The sequence below is a fragment of the Pestalotiopsis fici genome (assembly GCF_000516985.1).
Source record: "Pestalotiopsis fici W106-1 unplaced genomic scaffold PFICI_Scf_10, whole genome shotgun sequence".
In the NCBI taxonomy this organism is placed as follows: Eukaryota; Fungi; Ascomycota; class Sordariomycetes; order Amphisphaeriales; family Sporocadaceae; genus Pestalotiopsis; species Pestalotiopsis fici.
In genome coordinates, this window is record NW_006917100.1 from 1179581 (window position 1) to 1200174 (window position 20594).

The window sequence follows — 20594 nt, forward strand, 5'->3', positions numbered from 1 at the left end:
GCTTGCCCTTTGAGCGATATTATAGAAGGGCGGTCCCGTTTCCTGGGCTGAAGGCGCAGGGAGAGGCGCATCTCATGGGACATGGGGGCGCAGGCAATGGGATAGATCAACTGGGCCAACCAAACTTTATGAGGCTCACATAAGTCTAATAGAAACCAAATCATCAAAATCTTCATCTGATAATGTTCATGCCCAAATAATCTCAATGAGAGTGCAAGAGAAGTCGAGTAATGCATCAGGGATGGTTATAAAGGTACATGGAAGTTATCAATATCAAGGTCTCACTGTGACACTACATGTGTATTCATGATCTGAATAGCTTGATTGTCAATGGTACATATAAGCTCGATTTATTTATTTATTTTTTAACAATCCAGACGCCTAAAGAAATGCAAATGCATGGTTTTGAACGTGGCGAAGAAAATAAACCTTTTCTTCGGATTTATTCCTCCAGGGTATGATGACATGGAAGCGGGGACTGAGAAGGTGCCCCAAACATTTTCCTCCCTCCTTTTTTCTTTTACTCGTCGTCACCCTCATCATCATCAGCCCCGGCAGCAGCGTTCTTCTTCTCTTCTCTCTGCTTGACCCACTCGGCAGCGCGGGCGCTGACCCTCTCGCGCGACTTTTGGTCGCCATTCTTGACCTCCCAGTCGGCCCAGCGCTTGAACCACTTCTTGGCGGCGCGCGCCTTGAGGCCCTTGGCCTTGAGGGCGCGCTCAAAGACATCCCGGACGACCTTCTTGTCGGCGCCGGGGACGTCCTCGTGGTCGAGCAGCTGGTTCCAGAGGTCGAAGCGCTTGGGGAAGGTGCTGAGCAGGCCCTCGAACATGGTGCGGCCGAGCTCGGGGTTGGGGTGCTTGGAGGTGAACTGCAGCGTCGCCATCTTGGTCATGAGCGGGAGGTGGGCGTGCTTGGGCAGAGATTGGGTCGCTCGCGGCAAGAGGGCGCGCGCCCGCTCCGGCTCGTCGCGCTCAGAGTGCAGCCAGTGTGCGTAGTTGTACCAGACGTCGGGGGACGATGCGCCAAACTTCTTGGTCATGGTCTGGAAAAGTTCATCTGCCTTCTGTATAAAGGTGAAAAGGAATAATGATTAGTTCTCAGTCTGCCTAGAAAATTATCTTTGTTAAAGGGGGATGAAGCTTACCTCGGGCTTGTCTTCGTGGATGTAGATGCTGGCCAGTCTCTGGTAAACTTCCTGCTGATCATTGACTTGCAGGGCACGCTTGAAAACTTCGTCCACGGTCTCGTCGTTGCCGTAGTGAACCTCGAGGTTGAGGTATGCCACCCAGGCGTTCAGCTTCTCGGTTTCCTCTGAGCTGTTGATGGTAGAAACGGCACGCTCTACCACCTTGCGGGCGCCGGCAAGCTCACTGGACTGCATCTGGTATGCCATGTACTGGATCCAGAGTCCCGAAGAGTTGGGCTTGCGGTTCAAGAGCTGTTCGTAGTCCGCAGCTGTGCGCGGGCCAAAGGCATCAAGGTCTCCGCTATGGTCGGCTTCAGTCTGGGCCTTCTTTCGCTTCTTCTTCTTGTCCTGCGCTGCGCTGTCACCATTGGCAGCTTCAGAAGAGCGCTTCTTGTCTAGTGCGTCGGCGTCCCAGTCGAAGCCACCAGCATCAAGACCCTCAACCTCTTCGCCTGCCTTGTCTGTCATTTCCACGTCCTCATCGTCCTCGTCCTCATCCTCGTCCGACATGTTGTCTGTGCCGGTGATGAGAACGCCACTGTCGGCATCATCCATGTCCTCATCATCCTCGTCATCTTCCTCCTCCTCGTCATCTTCCTCCTCCTCGTCATCGTCATCATCATCGGACACAAGCGCAGCACCAGCGTCATCATCGTCGCTCATGTCCGTGTCCTCGTCCTCAAAATACGAGGGCTTGAGGCCAAAGTTGATACGTTTCTTTTGCGCGTCAAGCTTCAAGATTATGGCCTTGACGGCATCACCCTCGTTGAGGAGCTTACGGGCATCATCCACTGCCTTTTCAGCAATTTCGCTTCGGTGGCACAACCCACTCACGTTGGCTGTGCCGTCGACAAGGATAAATGCGCCAAATTCCTCAACCTTGCGAACTTTTCCAGTGATGATCTGTCCCTCGCGCAAGTCTTGGTAGCTCAGAAGTGGTACAAAATCCTTGTCAACCACTGATGACTTCAGGCTCATTTGGATGTGGCCTAGAGCACTGTCAATGGAGGTGATGCGACCTTTCACAAGTTGGTCAATCTGGAAAGAGTCCTTCCATTCTTTCAAGAACCGGTCGGACAAGTCAGAGATCTTGACCATGGCCGTGATGTCGCCACCCAAAGCCACAAACACTCCCTTGTCTGAGACGTGCTTGACAAAGCCTCTAATGATGTCGCCAACGTTCAATTGTGCAATCTTGGAAATCTCCTTGTCCTGGACCTTGCTCGAAGAGTTGAGTACCCGTGAGTGGCGTGCCGAAAGTCTCACTTTCTTGTTGCTCTTATCAACATTAACCACTGATACCCGGATAATGTTGTTCTTGGCAAAGTTCATGGTGTTGGCGTCGTTGTAATCATCACTGATATCTGTCAGGTGAATCGGGCCGGAGACTGTCTTGCTCAACTGGACCATGATCTGTCGCTCGTTGATCTTGGTGATCCGTCCAGGAAGAACCATGTTCTGTTTGACAGTATCCCAAGTAAGCTCTTCGCTGGAAGACTCGGACCGCGCCGAGAGATCCAGACGCCCTTGCTGGGCATCGACAGAGACAACGCGAACACGGAGGGCGGAGCCGACAGGGAAGTTGCTGGCCATTTTCTCAAGAAGCGACACGTCATCGGAAACTTCGAAAGCATTTATTCTACCCCTGACATTAGGAGAAAGGTTGACCCAGAGAGATCTCTCCTCAACGTTGTTGACAAATGCGACATATGAAGCCCCGACGGCCAGTTTTTCGTACGTCAGATTAGCAGCAGATGACCCGGTAAGATCACTTGGCTTGGCAGAGAGCTCAAGGACGGTGTGCGTCGAACGATGTGAAATAGGTAAGAATCGGTGGTTCTTGGCGTCGTGTGCACCAAGAACTCTGACAGAGATGATATCGCCTTGCTTGAAATCCTTCAAGGGGCGCTTGGTATCTTTAATGTCGTCCCACGAGTCAAACACCTGCGAAACATCCACACGTCCCTGAATGTTATCTGCGAGCCTGACGTTCAGCTGAGAGTTCTTGACAGATGAGATCCTAGCCTTGGTGATTTGTCCAACGGTGATATCATCGATGCTAGTGATCTTCTTGTCGACTGGGTTCTCAGCTGCCACTCCGCTGACACTGGGGCGCTTCTGCTTGTCGTGCTCGTCCGTCTTCTCAACACTGGGGGAAGACACGACCATTCTGCTGTGGTCGGTATCAATGGAAACCACCCTGACAGCAATCGACTGACCCTTCTCCAGGCCGAAGTCCGTCAGCTTCTGAGCATCCTGGGGCAATCTAGCCTTGGGTAACAAAGCATTCAAGCGACCACCAAACTGCACAAACACTGCAGTCAAAGTGATGTTTCGTACGAAACCTGCATAGATCTCATCGACTTTAGCATCGGTCATTGTGTTCAGAAGCTTACCATCCCGACTAGCCTGGAGGAGGCTTGGTTTTTGTGTCAGAATGATGGACCGTCGACCTTCATTCTTTTCAAGAACTGCAAGCTCGGACAAGGTTTGGCCGACACGAATCTTCTTCATAGAAGCTGCGTTCTTCTTACTTGAGCCGTCCGTGAGCTGGCTGACGGAGAGCATGGCTTTCAACAGGCTATCGGCGAGTTCCACGAAGACATGATCCTCAGTTTTCTGCACGACTTTGGCGGACACGACATCTCCAATCTTCAGAGTTTGAAGGGCCTTTTGTTTCTCAAGGCCAAAAGCAGACGGGTCTTTGCAAGAAACATACAGCTTCTGAGCCTCAATATCAAAGTTGAGCACGTGAACTTCAACGACTTGACCGACGCGGAAGTATTCCTTCGGATCCCGGATGTAAGCCTCGCTCATCTCTGAAACGGGCAAGAAACCTCGGAGCGAGCCATAGAATTGTACAATGGCACCGTTAGCTACAATGCTAATGATTGTCGCCGGTGCCTGCATGCCCACCACCAATTGGTCGAATGAATGCAGTGGCTCAGCCTCCGAGTTGAGCAGGGTCTTCTTGAGAGTGAGACGAACTTGACGCTTGAGAGAATCCGTCGAAAGGACACGGGCCTTGATTTTCATGCCTTCCCTGAACTTCTTCTCTGGATGTTGTAGTTTGACGTCGGCGAGATGGACCTCGGGAACGAAGCCAGTGATACCTTCGGCAAGCTTGACTAGCAGGCCATTGACTCCGTCCTGACCAATGACAAGTTTCTCAATGGTGCCGTCAACGACCTGGCCGACGGGAATATCATCAATGCGCAGGAAGGCCTGCTCAAGAATGTGCTTCTCAAAGGACAATTGAAACAAACCGTCGACTGGGTTGTAGCCCACTACCCGCCCACGATGGACAGATCCTAGTTGGTACGGACCAGAAGACTGTGAAATCATGTCCACCTTTCCATCTTTGAGTCGTGAAATGTGTACAAAACTAGCGACTCCCTTCAATCCAATGTCGACAAAGACTCCAATATCCGGCTCGACCTTCGTGACTGTGCACTTCTCCACAATGCTAGAGATGGCAACAGACTCCGCTGCAGACTTCTTGTCTGGCCCTTGCTGTGAGCTCAAATCCGTAATGTGTTCAAGGAAAGATACACCCAATTTTGGTTCGCTGGATGCTGGAAAGTTGCAGATCACTCGCGCCTTAACCTTTTTGCCGACCTTGAATTTTTCTTCAAGGTCAATTGCCAAAGGACCGGATCCAGAATGAATGTGATCGGCTGTAACATCCAAAGAGCCCATGACCTTTCCGGCGATGCCACGAGCGGAGACTTCCGTGATCAACAACTCGGCTGCAGAACCAGGCAGGAAAGTGTTGATAGTCGTAGCCTCGGAGGGAGCGTTTTGGATCTTGCCCAACTTGCTTTGCAATGTAGTGAGCTGAACAATCTTTCCCTTGGTACCCGAGCTACTGGCCAAACAGAGAAGCACGAAGCCTGGCTGCATTCGGTCCTCTGAAATGGACGGGTCAAGTTCCTTGCGGGACAAGAAACCCTTAACCTTGGAGTTTTCGAGACCAAGGTCCATCACAAATCCATGGTCCTCTACGCTCGTGACAGCTGCCATGACGGTCGTGTTGGTCACAACATCGTTGCTTGATAGACCGCTATTGGTTTGTTCGGGGCGTAGGGATAGCTCAATACGCTTTTTCGGTTTGCCGGAAGCGTCTCCTGACTCCTCGGACGTTGAAGAAACGTACGCTCGAAGATATTGACCAACAGCATAAAGCGACTTCAGGTCAACATCATCAGCTGAAGCCTCCTCTTCCTCCTCTTCTGCCGCTGCTTCGGCAGCAATGCGCTCGTTGAGCGCCTCTGAAATGGATGTGATTGGCACATGGCCGGTCAAGTTGTTTGGAAGAGCGAGCGTAAGGTCGAGGGTGTTGATTTCGGTGACTCGAGCCAGTACCAACGATCCCTTGACCAAACGTTTGTAGTTCAAGCTCTCGATCCTGACAGAGTCGTCAACCGCCTTCGCAGAAGCTGACTTGGTGTCCTTGAGCTGTCCTTTCGACTTATTCTTCTTCAATGCCTTGTCCGTCTTCTTTCCCGACGCCTGCTCGAAGAGCACATCTTGCTTGGCCTGAATCTGAATTTGCTTGTGTTCAAGGGGCGACAGCACGCTACCACCACCACGAGGGAAGAGTGGCTCTTCCTCCTTCAAGCGTGAGACCAAAGGTGCCGTGGCGGGCTTCGAGTCGGCAGGCTTAGACTTGGGGCTCGACTTGGACTCGGTGTTGTTCGTCTTGTCTGATTTTGGCGTTTTCGAGGGCCGGGCGCCGCTGCTGGTTTTCGCAGCCTTGGCGGCAGATGCGCCGCCTCCTGGAGCATCCTTTCTCTTGAGGGAACCCATATTTGCGTTGCACTAGCGCAATGTGTGATTTGCGCAGGTTCAACAGCAGTATGGGAGCTCTTGATGCGCTTTCGGCCAAATAAAAATCGAAGTCTGAGCGGTCGCATTCATTCAACGAAAATTTCCGATAAGAATTGATAAGACGCAACTTTTTAGCGGGGCTTCGCTCTAGCTTTAGGCTACTTTCAGTACCTAGCAGCGTTTGGAGAGTGGCACGAAGTACGTACCTGGGACCCGGGCAGCATTCTCCTTCCACGTTGCTAGTTAAGATTTCGCCTATCAATTGACTGCACACACGGGTCTTGTTGCTACCTATTAGTGAGGGGCTCATGTCTTCGGCTGCCCGCACGCAGTAAGTGCGGTACGGGCTAGGTACGCGGGTACTTCATACATAGTGTACATTTGGTTACCGTATTAGGACTCAATGATATGATCTCCTACCCACAACTGAACGGATACAGTTTGTTATATGTAGGCAATGACACAGCATAGCTTCAAATCAGCAATTTCAAGAGAAGCTGAAAGGAACATGGAATCCCTGCGACGGCCAAATCTGGCTTTGTTTTGTGCTTACGCACGTATAAACAAACAAAAAAGTGAAGCGTAGTTAGCAGGTCAAATTCTTGCCCGGCGCTGATCGGGTGACTCTTTTTAGCGAGGCACCCCCGCGGTCAGCCACCTCTTACTGGCACCTTAAGTACATCTTTAGCCTGTGACATTGAACGTCATACACGACGCAACTCCAAACAACTTCCCAGATTCAGGCAACAGGTTTTTGCAGATATGGACAAGTAAACTGGATTACTTGCGAAATGCATACGCACCAACTGCACAAATACAACACCTCAATATGAGTCCACGGAAGCGAACTAAGCCGAACCCCTCGGGACTCAGCGGCGGCAGCACCACCAGTCTCCCCGCCACACTGCCGTCGCAGCCCAGCACTGGCCGAAGTCTTGCGACGGCATCGGGAGAGCTTTCCACGAAGGATCAAAAGCAGCGCTCTGCCCTATCGAGTTCTCAACAATCCAGCGACTCAAATGGGAGCCAAGTACCCTCGAAACAGGTGAGTTCCTGATTCTCGTTGCGTCACACTCGATTGGAGGCTTATCTATCTATATAGGTGCGAAAGTCGGGATCTTGGTACGGCTCGCTGGGGCGGAAAGCCTCAGCTTCCACTCAAGTCGCCAAAGAGACTATAATGGGAGGAACCGTGAGATCAAAGACAACTGTGGATTTGAGCCGTTTTGAGCCGAAGAGAAATGCAGAAGACCTTGCCGATTCCGATGCCCAGTCAACAAGAACAATGCCTAAGATTCATGAAAACGATGGGCCATCCGCGCCGGATACAGCTACCGAGAGTGCTCAGGCAACATCAAAAGACAGTGAACCTACGAAAGAGTTGCAGAATAAATTAAAGCTCGGGGAAGAGGCTGACACCGATATGACGGAACCAGAACAACCAAAGGTCTCCAATACGCCGGGAGCGGCACAATCAACAACATCTTCGGGTTGGTTTGGGGGATGGTTCGGCGCACCTACTGCGCCTATTGATAACACGTCAAACGAGCATGCTCCATTAACGGATGTGCCCAGGAGCCCAGAACCCGTCCAGGCACAACCACCAGTGGAAACTTCATCTGAAGGTCCACCGACCGCTGTGCCAGAAACGCCAACGTCTGGAAGGCCAACCAGCTCGTGGTTAGGCTACTGGTGGAATACCACTGCCGAGTCGGAAACTCCACAAAAAGACTCAAACCATAAGCCAAACACCGAAACTGTGCAAGCCAAGGAAGACGAGGATGTGGTTATGAAAGATGCACCACCTCCCCCAGCTTCGGTGGAGAGTCAACCTTCAGCTGGCTCGACGTGGGCTTTCTGGTCCCGCGACACTGGCTCTAAAGACCAAGGCGGTCAAGTAAAAGCTACACAGGAGCCGGGTGAACTGGCCGTGATAGGTGAGGGCTCAGAAGCAAATCCTCAGCAGTCTACTGGCGTCAAGGTCAAAGATGGCGCCGCATCGATGAAGGAGGCTCATTTGAACAAGAGCGCCAAGGAAATCCCTGTCAACAAAACCATCAAGGAAACTCCTATAAGCAAAACAACGAAAGGGTCACCTACAAAATCAGCGACTTTAAAGGCGAGCAAAAGGGGAAGGCCTCAATCCGTGGATCTTGACGAACCCACCCTCTCGCGACCTGATACCCCAGTCAACAAGGCCGCGGGAGCAAAGCTCGACAGCCCTACTTCGGTCAAGGCGTCGCCTCCGAATTTACTGTTGCCATCATTTCGAAGCACTTACCAGATGAAACAGAATCCTTCCATCATTAAGCAGATCACTCGGCTTTTGCTCAGAACGCAGCAACCATCGGCGACACACGTATATCTAGCGAAAGAACCTCCCAGAATCAAAAAGGCCATTGCCATAGGTGTTCGTAAGTAGTTTGTTGTTATGATTTCTTTTTCTCCCCCATCTGGGTTTTGTCCTGCCGGTTGGAAAGCCAAAGGTTGAACGTGGAGCTGCCACCTTCTAGATCAGAAGCGTTTGCTGACTCATATGTGGATAGATGGCTTATTTCCAGCAATATACTTGAGACCAATGATTGGACAACCTACAGGCACATCAATTCGCTTCGCCAATCACTGTGCCGATGCCATCAGGAGGTGGGCTGACAATCATGGCTGCGAGGATTGCGAGATTGAAAAAGTTGCCCTCGAAGGCGAAGGCAAGATCGCAGACCGTGTTGACAATTTGTGGAAATTGCTTCTCAATTGGATCGATCACATTCGTAGTGCAGACTTGATCCTGGTTGGTTGTCATTCACAAGGAGTGCCCGTCGGTCTAATGCTCGTGGCCAAGCTCATTGACCTCGGCGTCATCACAAATGCGCGGATAGGAATATGCGCAATGGCAGGCGTGTCACTCGGCCCTTTCCCAGACTACAAGTCAGGAATGGGAATGCTCATGGGATCTGTAGCCGAACTATGGCAATTTGCGGACCCCTCGAGCGAGATAGCTCAAAGGCTGGAGCATGCTGTGAAGACTGTACTCGAACACGGATGCCGAGTCACATTCATTGGCAGCATTGACGACCAGGTGGTACCGATGGAGTCAGCTGTGTACTCACCAGCGGCCCATCCTTACATATACCGAGCTGTGTTCGTCGATGGTCGGATTCACGCTCCCGATTTTATCGCGCATCTGGTTGGATTTGCACTCAAGCTTCGCAATTTAGGCGTGTCCGACCAAGGACTAATTCGAGAATTATCTGTTGCCTTGGCCGGCAGCCTGTACTCTGGAGAAGGGCATTCCCGCCTTTATGATGACGAGCAAGTTTATGAGTAGGTTGAAATTCCTCGATTCCCTGTTCACCCAACTTTTTTTCTGGATCACTCCAGATGCGCATGCCTCGGTCTCGGCTAACGTGAAAAAACCACAGCCTAGCTGTCTCTCATGCCCTCGAAACGACGGATGTAGGCACGGTCCCCTCCCGGGTCGACAAACATGAAGGAATGTCCAGTTCCAATCCGTACATACTCCCATGGATTATGCGCGGCCTTCTAGAAGAAGGCATTGTCAAGACAGAACTTTCGGCAGAGACGGCAGAGCTGCTCCAGCAATTCGACGACTGGAAGCCTGTTACCAAAGCCCTCAAGGATATCAAATTCCGTCTCGAGGCCGTTCGATCCAGATTATAGCGGACAATTCAGTGATGCTACCTATAAAGGATACAACGGAGTTGTAGGGCGTTACTGGGATGGCCTCGTTACTGCATGGGACACGAACGCCCCGAATTTTGCTGGAGTTGAGGGAACATTCGCGGGTTACTTCATTATTGCATGGTCGGAATATAGTCATTTATCAGCATTGCATGGCTTGCGCAGGCGAGAATTGCATTTATTATATAATTTTAGACAAGACATATACATAGACGAGTTGCACAAGAGAAGGCCAGGCAATCAAATTCTTTTCATATGGTCTTTCGGTAGACTGCTGAAGCAACCGCAAGGCACATGGATTGTAGGGTACCGTGAAGGCATGTGTGCATAAAAAAACTCCGTCCTTATTCAAATATTTCCATCAGAAGTTGCAGCTTGTGGAATGTCTCGAGCATAAAAGCTGAGCAGTTTTTCCATCCAAACAATAAGCTCCTGCCAAGTATACTCTAATGTAGAGCTTACAAGTATGTATGCCCCGCTGAAGCTTCAGGGAGATTTTTGGGGGGACGAGCAACGTTCCCCAACGGCCGGGGTTCTTTCGGGGGCCAGTATGGAGTTAAGAACTTCAGGGGGAAAACAAGGATCGGCGAACTTTGGAAATTTCTGGGTTCCAGAAGTATTCCTTGGGGGGCCAACGAGCCATTTGCCCGTGGTACTCCTTGATTTTTTTTGAACTCGAACGGCTTGTTGAGGTGAGGCTAGAGTTGGAACAATGCACTAATCTACCGCCTGTGCATGGAGAAATGCCACTGGCATGGAAGTATAAATAAAAGAAGAAAAAAGGTCTTTGTCGTCCCAAGGGTATGTATTTATTGACAGTCCCGGGGGGTCAATAATATCAATGTGGTACATGATTGATGGCGATTTCCTCCTTTGATGACTGGGTCCGCTCACTCTAAGGCCAGGGGGAAGCACTAAGCCGATCGCCCATGCCTACATGTTCCTGTATCCACTGTTTTGCGGCTATTGACTCCATCATGGGATGGCCAGGAGAAAGTGACGTGCCATTCGTTCGCGACATTCCTAGACAGTTGACCTAGAGATGGAAAAGTAAAGTTTTATCTTGGGCCAAGGAATCTTTTGGCCTACCTACCTGCCTGCCTACCTGCCAGCTACCTTGTACGGCTACGCCCCCAGACGATAATAACCCCCAACTGTGAAAACACGAAAGCAGAAGCAGCAGCTATCCTCGCCCGGCCATCGCCAAGCTAAAGCACAGATTCCGTCCGAGTGGTGACCAATCAACAGCTATCCCTAGCATCACCCACCCAGCCGGCGGCTCTAAACTACCTACGAAGTAGTAGTAGTAGCTGTTGCGTAAGGATAGTGCTTGTTCCCTTAGGTCCAGATTGCAATCCGGCATTCTCGGGGCATTGGGGAATCGATGATGGGCCTTTGCGATACGCCAACCTACTAGATGATGATGCTGCGAAAAAGCACAAGCTCAGTTTTCACCATGTAAGCAAGCTACCACCCGAAGTTCAGCTATACCCGTCCTCCCTCCGTCCCCGTACCAAAATCACATCGCGTGCGCCGCATGCTAAGACAACAACCTCGCCGAAAGTCGGCTACGTGGGACGCGCCCAGGGCGCCGTGAGCAGGTGTAGTGTGAAGACAACGATCGATCATAATAGTGATCATGGCCCTGTTAAACCCGACATTCATATTCGGGGTCATTGTGCTTGCCTACATCGCTTCCTTCGTCGTATTCGCCCTCCTACGCATCGTCACTGGCCTGTCAATCCAGCGCATCGGTTATTTCTCCCTGCGACGTTTAGCATACACCCCCAAGGATGGCATCAAGATCGAGATACGGGGGCTTGGCCTCAACGTACACCGCCCGACTTTCTCGCAGCCTACATGGCTGAGTATTGTCGTTAGCGAACTCGCCGTGACGGTCGATATCAAGGCGCTCGAAGGCCACAAGGCCGGCACTGCGGTGGAGGAAGACGATGGCGGTGCCGGTCAAGACGACTGCAAGTCTGAAGAGAAGGACAAGCCCATATTCCCTCCGAAGCGAAGAACCACGCTTCCCCGTCGCGCCACCTTTGGCGCCGCACGAAGCGAGACATGGAAGCAGCTGATGAAGACAAAGGAGAAGATCAAGAGACTTCACAGGAATATCCATTGGCTGCGATTGGTTGATGTTGTGGCCACCGACTCGACAGTCAATATCGTCGACGTGGGCAAGATACAATGCGGCAGCTTCACCGTTGCAGTCGACACGCGGCGCAAGATGGTCGATCGCGCCCGCTTCTTTTTCCAGACCAGGGCCGAGAAGAACAGACAAAAACAACAGGCCGAATGGATCGTCACACTGCGCAGTGTACTATTCACCGCACAGGGCGGCGAGGCATCTGAGATTCTCGACAACGCTGTCCTCAACGTTCATGGGTTCCTTTACGAACAGCTGGACGGCCTTCGGGATGCCACAATCGCCCTCAAGCTTGGCCGCGTCCACGTACCATACGACGATGTGCAAATCTCCATGGAGCGCTTTCAAACGCAAAAGCGCCTGTACTCAAAGGACTATCACACAGTGGAGGCATTCGATCTCTCCGTCGACAATGTCATTCAGGAGCTCGACGAACCCGGCAGTACAGATCAGGACATTATGCAAACCGTATCAGATTCGAAGGAGTTCGTGAGCTCCATCTTGAGAGGTGTGAAGGAGGTCCAATTTGCAGTTAGTCTTGTCGGAGTGAGCAAAAAGGTCATGACGGTCAAGGCGTCCGGCGCACCGCTTCTGCTCAACTTTTCCATGAAGGAGGTGGGTATAGATCTGCATCGTTTAGATCCAAAGTCGCCAGCCCATCGCATGTACTTCCCATCCAAGGATCTCGCACACGAAGCATTGGCTGCTGCTCTGTCTATATCAATTGGGCTGGATGATGGGCACGGCAAACCAGAACGGTTGGTCTATATACCAATGGCCACCACGACAGTCAGGACTACTTTACCCTCCAAGACGGTAGAGCTTTCAGACCACGTGAGCGCCGATGAGAGGAACGCCAATATTCTTTTCGCCAATAGTGTCGTGACTTCGCCATCGGTTGATCTCGATCCCAAGCATCTTCCCATTCTCGTTGCTCTGCTTCGACCGCAGCCCAAGGCACCGAAAGCGCAAGTACAACAACGCCACAAGTTGATATCGCGACTCTTGCCAAAAGCAAACATCAAATTCACCATGCACGAGCCTGTCTTTCGTGTTGCTCTACCTCCAGTACAAAAGACAGATGATCCGGATGATTTTGACCTCATCATCTCGTCCATATCGTCGATATCGTTGGATGTGGAGTCTTTCCATTCGACCGTCGAAGATATGCATTATTCGCTCGTTTCACAAGCACGGGTGCAGACGCACAATCTCTACTACCAGACTGCGCAAGGAGGGAGGTTTGATCTTGTCGACACGGAGTTTTTTGACTTGAAAGTGACGCTGGGAGCTAATCCTGACGTGCATGTCATGGCGAATGGGCATCTTCAGTCCTTGGCTGTGCATATGGTGCGCCCTGAGATCGCGACCGGTGTACGCCAGATCATTCGACAGCTCCGTCTCGATGTCGAGCCTGATAAGCGTGCTCGATCGAGAACGCCAAAAACACAAGGTGGACTCCGAGGACTGCCATCATGGCTTTTACACTTTCAGCTATCAGTTGATGATTTTAGTGTTGAAGTCGCTGGCGTTGATGACGATTTCCCCAATCACACCCGGGGACTTGCACTACAGATCGATTCGTGGTCTGCAGAATATCGTGCTCAACGCATGGACCAACATTTACGGCAGCGTCCCGCGTCTAGAAGGCGAGCTGCAAGCCGAGCAGTGATACCTGACCCTGAAGTATTCAAGGCAGTGCCATCTCCTTCTTCGCCCAAGAAGAAACTGCCTGAGCATTACACCGAAGGCGATGGGCGCAGAATTGCTATCCATGTTCATGGACTGGAGGCCTTCATCATTGATGGTGAAGAGAAGTGGGAAGCTGACCCCTTTGTTCATTTGCCTCGATTCGAAGTCGCCCTGTCCACTTCCACTGACAAGCAAGGTCCCGTTCTGCATGTCCACTCACATATGAAGACATTGATGCTTCAATATTCCCTATATCGGCACTATGCAGTGGGTGTTGCAATCATGGTGCTGGGAAGAGCATTCATGAGAACGAAACGAGAGACAACCGACATTAAAACCAAGCAGCATGCGGCAAATAGCCCTTCCATTGACGATCATTTGGCACCCCCAATTCTATCGCCTGGCTCGCCCGCGGTGGATCAAATGAGCTACTCCAGTCGTCCAGTCAAGGAGCTTGTGACCATTGATGTCAAGGCGTCCATGATCCAGATCAAGGCAGATTTACCTTCCGATCCCGCGGTCATGATCCAGATATGCAATGTCGAAACTGGTCGCCATAGGTGGTCTCCACCATTCTTTCGTGCTAAACTTGTGCGCATGTTTGCTGGCGCACCACGGATGCAAGGTGTCTGGTCGAGGATCGCCAGTGTTCATTCCTTCCGAGTTGACTATCGCGAATCTCGAAAGTTCAGTGCCTTTGGCTTCCATGATGATAAGATGTTCGACATCAACGCAGACGCGATGCGGATAGCTGTTCCGTACGAGCTGATCATACACAAGATCTCGGACAGCTTCATAAATGTCATCAAAGCCTCTGCCCAGCTTCACCACCGCTTCAAGACGGGCACAAATGAGTACATCCTTGAAAAGGGCCCCGAAGGTCCAAAGCACGTACCCAAGATTTCTGTACGAACCCGACATCTGCTGTTTGAGCTAGAGGATGGAGCATTTGAATGGAAGTTGGGCATGATCTATCGAGCTGGACGTGTAGAGCAGCTGCAGAGACTAGCCCGAGAAGATGCATATCGTGTCAAGGTCAAAAAGATCCATGAGGAAGAGATCCGCAAGGAGACTAACCGGCTACGCAACCGTTCAGTGATGACTCGGGGTCGCACCAAAGATATGAATGTGTCTTGGAATCGAAGCAGGAGTGAGGATGAGCGACCGCGGACCGCTATGGACGGCCGGCCGCCAATGGATAATCTTCGGGGCAGGAATCGGCCGCGATATGACCCTGATGGTTGCGTTGGGTTCAGCGGCAGCGCCCATGTCACAATTACAGAGGCGAGACAGCGACTGAACGAGCACAATGCGCAGAGTTGGAGAAAACGTATCGATCGCCATTACCAAATGGCTAGGGAGAGCGCCACGGAGCTTCGTGGCTTGTTTTGGCCACCAGATCACCTTCCGGACGATGTGGAGGACCATGAAAAGATCCTCGAGGTTCCTCAGCGTCCGGCACTCATGGGTGCCATCATTGAAGATTTGCACTTCATGATTGACAAGCCATCTTTCCCGATATCCAAACTGCCAGACTTTCTTCACGATGTCGGAAAGGGGCAGCCCAAAGACATGAAATACTCTCTGCTCGTTCCGATGAATGTCCAGATCAGCATGAGTCAAGCTAGATTGTCGCTGCGAGACTATCCCTTGCCACTACTACACATTCCGGCTCTCAAATTGGGCCAGTCTTCACGCCTCCCTGCAATGCACCTCAAGACTGACTTTGTGATTGCGGAAGAATATCGCGGAGCAGAGTCAACAAGGAGAATCAAGGTTCAGATAACGCCACCAAGCGCCAAAGAACCAGGGCAACCAGCCGGAGGAAGCTTTGCGATCGACGTCCGCCGCACGATAGGACCCGTGAAGTCGTATTCTGATATGCACATTGACATGAACACGGCCTATCCCACCCGAATCACTTGGGGTCCTTCATATCAGCCAGCGATTCAAGACATGATGATGGTGATTGAGTCCTTTACCAAACCCCAATTGGACCCCTCTGAGAGGGTTGGTTTCTGGGACAAGATCAGACTCAACTTCCATTCTCGTCTCCGGGTCGCTTGGAAAGGTGACGGAGATGTTCATCTTGCGCTCAAAGGTACAAGAGACCCATACAACGTCACCGGTAATGGTGCCGGATTTTTGATGTGTTGGCGCAATGATGTCCGCTGGAACATCAATGTTGAAGACGAGCCGAAGAGGTTCATGACCGTCGACAGTGGTGAATACGTACTTGCCATTCCCGACTATAGCCACCAGGAGCGTGAGGTGGCCCGGAGAATGGGCGAGGGCGACAGTGTCGCAAGCGGCGATAGCTACAGATCTGGCGCGTTATTCAAGAAAGTCGTCATGAAGTTGTCTGGTAACGTGCAGTGGATGGCCGGTCTTGTTTTTGAGAAGGCGATCGGTGCCGACGGCCGCCGCAGTTTCGACTTCAAGCCACACTACGACGTTGTACTCAAATCCCCTCACCACGCCAAACCAGAAGGAGGCCAACCCTACGATGCTTTCAGGGGCTTCAGAAGTCAGCATATCCATCTCTCTATTGGCATTAGTGCCCCAGTCGATATGGATTGGAAAGCTGCGGATCAGCAAGTCTCAAGGAGCTACAATACTGTGCACTTGACACCACGCTTCTTTACTCACTTCTTTGCCTGGTGGTCGACATTCGGTGGACCAATGTCCCTCCCTGTTCGTCAAGGCTCTCTGTGGCCTGGCAGGGAGAAGAACAGCAAGAAGTTCGGCCGTCATCTTGGAACAATCAAGTATAATATACTACTTGCACCACTCTTCATGAGTCACATCTACAAACACAAGGACGCCGAGGACTACTCAGAGAGCTCAGTATCGGCCACAGGTATCAAGGTCAGATTTGACAGCTTCATGCTTGACATGCATCAGCGCAGAGAGGAGTTCAGCACCACCGATCGTGGTCGAGATACGCAAAGCAGGACAACAGCCATGAAGATCCATGCTGCACAATTAGATCTTGTATCAGCAGATGTGCGCGCTGTCTCTGCTAGCATCAAAGGCACCACCACTGAAGCAATCAAGAAAAACTCGCTCTCGACGCTCATTGCGCAGGGCGAAGAAGATGGCACCGACCTCTCGCACTTCACGATTCCGGATAATGACTTCAGCTGGATTGACATGGACGATTTCGTTGAACTCGACTGGATTCTCCCATCAGAACCCAACCCCGACACAAAGATCCTTCCCCTTGCTTTTGCGCCAAGAGTCACCTACTTTAGGCAGACAGATATCGGTGACACCATTGCTGGAGACCCAGACCGCACGAGTCCTTTTGGAAATGAGCCCACGCACTTGTGCATAATGAGCCAAGATGACAACCCCCGTGAGGTTCAGCAACAGCTCATAGAGCAAAGACTTTCTCAACTTGACACGCAGATTGACAACAATGTCAGGCTCGTCGGAGAGAAAGAACTGCACTACATCAGAGAAGGCAGCAACGATCCGCAGCTGAAAGCCGAGTACGAGACTTTCAACAGGCACACTGATGTCCTACATGACAAGCGCACTTTCATGCAGGGCATGCTGAAGAATGTGTCAATGAACACTGCATCAACTGATGCCGACTCATCCACCAGCGGTTCATCCAATATCCCGGGGCTCTCCGAGGATCCATCTTCTTCTGGCGACGAAGCCCGAGGACCGACCGGAGCCGACTTTGCGAGCGATTTCAAGAATCGTTTTGTGATTCACAATATGCAACTCAAGTGGAACAACCTGCTGCGCAACATCATTCTTCGCTACAGTCATCAAGTGAGCCAACGCCGAGGTTTTGTGTACTACCTCTCTCGGCCCGCCGTCAAGTTCATTCTCGACATTGTTGAGGAGCAGGCCAAAGCAAAGGGCAAAGACAAGCCCGGGAGCACCGCCACCCCCGATAAGGACGACCAAAGCGCGACACCCCAATCCACTAACAGCCAAACCAAAGGAGTCGCGCAGGATATTGAACACCGCATCAAGCAGATCATACAGGATGGCCGCAAATTTGTCGACGCAGGTGGTGAAAGCATCCCTGGCGAGCCTTCGGCCAATGTCAAGATGGATGATCTCACTTCAGGCATTGCTGAGGACTTTACGACCCAAAGCAGTTACCATGTTCGACTGATTGGTCCTCAAATCCAACTGCAGAGCGACAGAAATAAGAACAATGCCGTGTTGATCACCGCCAGGAGCATGGAACTCAAGGTCGTCGAGGTGATGGAAAAGGCACGACTCTCAGATATGGTCTCTGGTCTTGTCCAGCGGCGTTTTCTGGTCGGAATGGACGGCACTCAGTTCTTTGTCACTCATCAGAAGTGGTTCACCGGGCAGTATCTCTCCATGTACTCTGGCAATACGTACGGCGCACCGAGCGGCTCATCATGGCCACCATGGGTTCCAATGGAGGTCATGTTTGACTTTGAGTCGGATCCATTCGGTTTCAAGAGAGTTGTGCAGAAGACCTCAGCTTTGCTTCGATACGACAAGTACAACACGCTCCGTCTCAAATACAACGACGACATTCACGACAGTGAGGGTGCAGACAATGACTCAAACGAGAACGCAGAGAGCCGAATGGACAACCTCTGGGTTGAGTTCCCTCAAGCCCGAGCGCTCTGTAACTCTTCACAGTACTATGCAATTTATGTGATAGTGCTGGACCTTTTGCTATACAGTGAGCCGCTCGAGAAGACGAGAAGCGAACGACTGGAGAAGATCATGCTCGCGTCAGACTTTAGTGACCTGCGAGGCACTCCTGAAATGGTCACCAAGTTGCAGGAGCGCATCCGTCAGTTGCAAGAGATCAAGACACACTTCCAGGTCCACTCGAAGTACCTCGACAAGAAGGGATGGCACGATCGTCTGCTACTCGAGCGTGACTTGGCGGCATGCGAGGATGAGCTCTTCTTTATGATGAAGGCCATAACAACGTCCCAGCGCAAGTACGACACTGCATCTCAGAGCAATGCACTGCTGAGATGGAGTATCTCTGCTCGGGAGATTGTATGGCATCTCATCCGGGACAATCATGAGCCCTTGGTTGAGTTACAGCTCAGGGATGTGGAGTACGACAGGACCGATAACTCAGACGGCTCGCACATCAATCTTTTCCAGGTTGGCAAGGTACTAGGACTCAATTTACTTCCAGACGCAATGTATCCGGAGATGGTAGCTCCATATATTATTGACGACAAACTGAGCATGATGGATTTCCAGAACCAACAGATGGTACGGGTTTACTGGCACATGCTCGAGGCCATTGCGGGCATTCCCGTCATGGACCACTTCGAGGTCAATTTATTCCCACTCAAGATTCAGCTAGAACGTGACGTCGGGAAGAAGCTTTTCGAGTACATATTCCCAGAGATGGAAGATGAAGAAAGCAAGAATGAGCATGAACAAGCAGACTCGCCGACCATGATGCGACATGGCGGTAATGACAATGATGATGACTACCAAGACGATTCGGGAAGCCTTCGCCTTGGCGGTTCTGTCATTTCCGACAAGGACTCTGGTTTCAACACTAGAGCCGGCTCGCTTGAGCTCAGGCTTCGACCAACTCTGACCTCGGACGCTCAGACGCCAGAAACCACGCCGCAGAAGAGCAAGGCTCTCAGTGTCCACTCTGGTGACGGTGGCAGCGTTTTTCGTCTCTTCAACTCCAAGGCTATCAGCAAAAAGCCTTCACACGAATCGCTGCGGGCCAGTCAGAATACGCCCCGTCCTGGCATTGGCCGCTCAGCGACTATTGCGTCCAATACATCAGCCGAGAATAAGAAGTCATCGCGATTCGCTCTGAGCAAATCTGGCAAACCATCAGAGGACAAGCCATCTGATGACTTGAGCATGATGATTGATCGTGCCTCGCAGTACATGACCTTTGCTTATATCAAGATGCCATCTGTAGTCTTGTGCCTGAGCTACAAAGGCAAGGGCGATCGCAACATTGAGGATGTGCATGACTTTGTCTTCCGTCTCCCCACCATTGAGTACAGGAATAAGACGTGGTCTAACCTGGATCTCGCCTTGGCTCTGAAATCCCGTGTCATCAAAGCACTCATTTCCCACACAGGCGCCATCATTGGAAACAAGTTCAGCAAGCATCGTCCCTCGGGCAAGGAAAAGGAGCGGCTTCGGGAGATTGCGACAAACAGCGTCCTTCTAGCGACACCACCGATTGGCGCCAGTAGAGAGAACAGCGATGACTCTTCAAGCATGTTCGGAACGAGCCCAGTCGACTACTCGCGAAGTCCGCCGCGGAGTATCACGGGCAGTCAAGGTAGTGGCAACGCGCTGCAACGAAGCACCTCGAGGAGTAGTGCCAATGCTCTGCAGAGAAGTACCTCACGAAGCAGCAGCGTAGCGTCGAGCCGGCGCGGTAGTAGACCAAATCCCACCTTGAATACGTTTCAAGGGCACACCAATGGTCAAGGCAATGTGCCAACCTTCCTTATGATGACACCGCCTACACCACAGGACAACCCCAGGCCTTTGGCTACACTGGGACATGATCTGAGACCCAAGACTAGTTCAGGGGACTTTAGGCAGAAACCCAGCGCTGCAAGTACCTTGAGACCACTCAGCAGGGGCAGCGCCCTCGACATTCCAGAGCCCAGGTTCGACCTGACCAGGCGCGCCACTGGCGCGCCGCCCAATACTGGCAACACGGGCGGCCTCTCGGGACTCAAGGGCAAATTCAGCGCATTAACCCATCGCCTCAAGGATCGTGAGAGCAGCGCATCAAGCAAGGCATCCAGCGGCGGGGCCACTAGTGAAGAGAGTGGCTTGGCCCGAGAAGAGGAGATGGAAATAGACTTCGCCACCAAGCAGGCTACTGACGAGCCAGCAAATAGAAAATTTGGGTTTGGTGGTCGATCCAAGACGGGAATCTAAAAGTCAATGGACATGTGAGGGAAAAAGGAAACTTGGAACAAGATAATATGTTCATGAAAGCATGGAGGAGTACGATGGTGTTGGGAGGTTCTCATTTTATACCAGCATGGAATCTATATACTT

At 51.6% G+C, this 20594-nt stretch overlaps 3 protein-coding genes across 3 annotated transcripts; 2 read left to right on the plus strand and 1 right to left on the minus strand.

The window, feature by feature from the left end:
• Positions 1–520: 520 nt before the first annotated feature.
• Positions 521–5998, minus strand: PFICI_12596 (uncharacterized protein; the record flags this gene model as incomplete). Its single annotated transcript, XM_007841177.1, has 2 exons — positions 521–1066; positions 1148–5998. 2 exons carry the CDS (start codon positions 5996–5998, stop codon positions 521–523), a joined length of 5397 nt encoding a protein of 1798 aa, XP_007839368.1.
• An 850-nt stretch (positions 5999–6848) lies between these two features.
• Positions 6849–9697, plus strand: PFICI_12597 (uncharacterized protein; the record flags this gene model as incomplete). The annotated part of the gene is made up of 4 exons (XM_007841178.1): positions 6849–7064; positions 7122–8433; positions 8566–9340; positions 9439–9697. 4 exons carry the CDS (start codon positions 6849–6851, stop codon positions 9695–9697), a joined length of 2562 nt encoding a protein of 853 aa, XP_007839369.1.
• A 1660-nt stretch (positions 9698–11357) lies between these two features.
• PFICI_12598 (uncharacterized protein) lies at positions 11358–20471 on the plus strand (the record flags this gene model as incomplete). Its single annotated transcript, XM_007841179.1, has 1 exon — positions 11358–20471. One exon carries the CDS (start codon positions 11358–11360, stop codon positions 20469–20471), a length of 9114 nt encoding a protein of 3037 aa, XP_007839370.1.
• Between the last annotated feature and the right edge of the window lie 123 nt (positions 20472–20594).